This window comes from Perkinsus marinus (genome assembly GCF_000006405.1).
Source record: "Perkinsus marinus ATCC 50983 genomic scaffold scf_1104296928008, whole genome shotgun sequence".
NCBI classification, from domain to species: Eukaryota; Perkinsozoa; order Perkinsida; family Perkinsidae; genus Perkinsus; species Perkinsus marinus.
In genome coordinates this window covers 1-945 of record NW_003217003.1, presented here as the reverse complement: position 1 = coordinate 945, position 945 = coordinate 1, and the positions used below count along the sequence as shown (strand labels likewise).

General features: G+C 47.5%; 1 protein-coding gene across 1 annotated transcript; it reads right to left on the bottom strand.

The window, feature by feature from the left end:
- Positions 1 to 331: 331 nt before the first annotated feature.
- On the bottom strand, positions 332 to 870 carry Pmar_PMAR014794 (dna repair protein rad51, putative; the record flags this gene model as incomplete). The annotated part of the gene is made up of 2 exons (XM_002788450.1): positions 332 to 387; positions 742 to 870. Coding segments are annotated over 2 exons (185 nt in total), but the record flags the coding sequence as incomplete, so codon positions are not given.
- Positions 871 to 945: the final 75 nt, after the last annotated feature.

Here is a 945-nt window from a genome sequence, read left to right as displayed (position 1 = left end):
TGACGTAGTCTGCGAGGCCATTTGCAGTGATTGAAAATGCACACTCCGATTCTGGTAGACACGGAGAGTCGTATACCTTCAGAATCTAATACAAGTAACCATCGAATGAAACCAAGCGACTGTGACTGGTCGCGGAGTCCCTATAATGCCACTCAGCGTTTATTATGTTCCTTACACGTTTCTCAGAGGCTTGTCCCTTCCGAAGCTGCAGCCTAGTCTGGCTGCTATGTGCTAGTATATTCCCCCCTATAGGCTTAGTCGCATTAGCCGGGTTTGTAAACATCGCTGGGCCTACCAGAGATTAACTATAATGACCATTCCCTGTTGGTACTACCAGGATCGACATTAGCCACGACTTGATTAGTGAGTACCACAGCTACTCCGTACCTTCACACGAACATCCTCATGCTCACTGCGGCTATTGGAGTCACAATAGGTTAGTCAATACTATCACTACTACTACCATTTCGAATCTCAATGCTCAGCAGTCTTGGAGGAATATACGTTCACCCCAACTATAACTCGCCAACCATACAAGTTTACTTCTGAATTCTGGTAGAAGTGTACAGAAGCCAATGAGAAATTCCCTCGGAATTTCCTCAGAATTTTCATATTGTCATCAAAACATACAGCCAACCACATGCATATTGATTAATACCATCACTACTACAAATCCTAATGCTCAGTAATAAAAAAAGGAAGACCATTCGCCAGTGAGACCCCCCATATGCGTGTCCCTACTCATCAGCTATCCTCTGCAGCATCCGTAGAAGGCGCCCCAGTAGCTGCTGTCGCTCCGCCAGCTCACCCCGACCTTGGAATTCTGAGCGCAACAGGTTAGTAACAGAGTCCACCACAACCAGGGCGTATCTGAGATGGCACCAGCTGGGACGGAGGAGGTGGGAGCCTCTGAGACCTGCTTGCGCTCATCACACTAGCTGCATC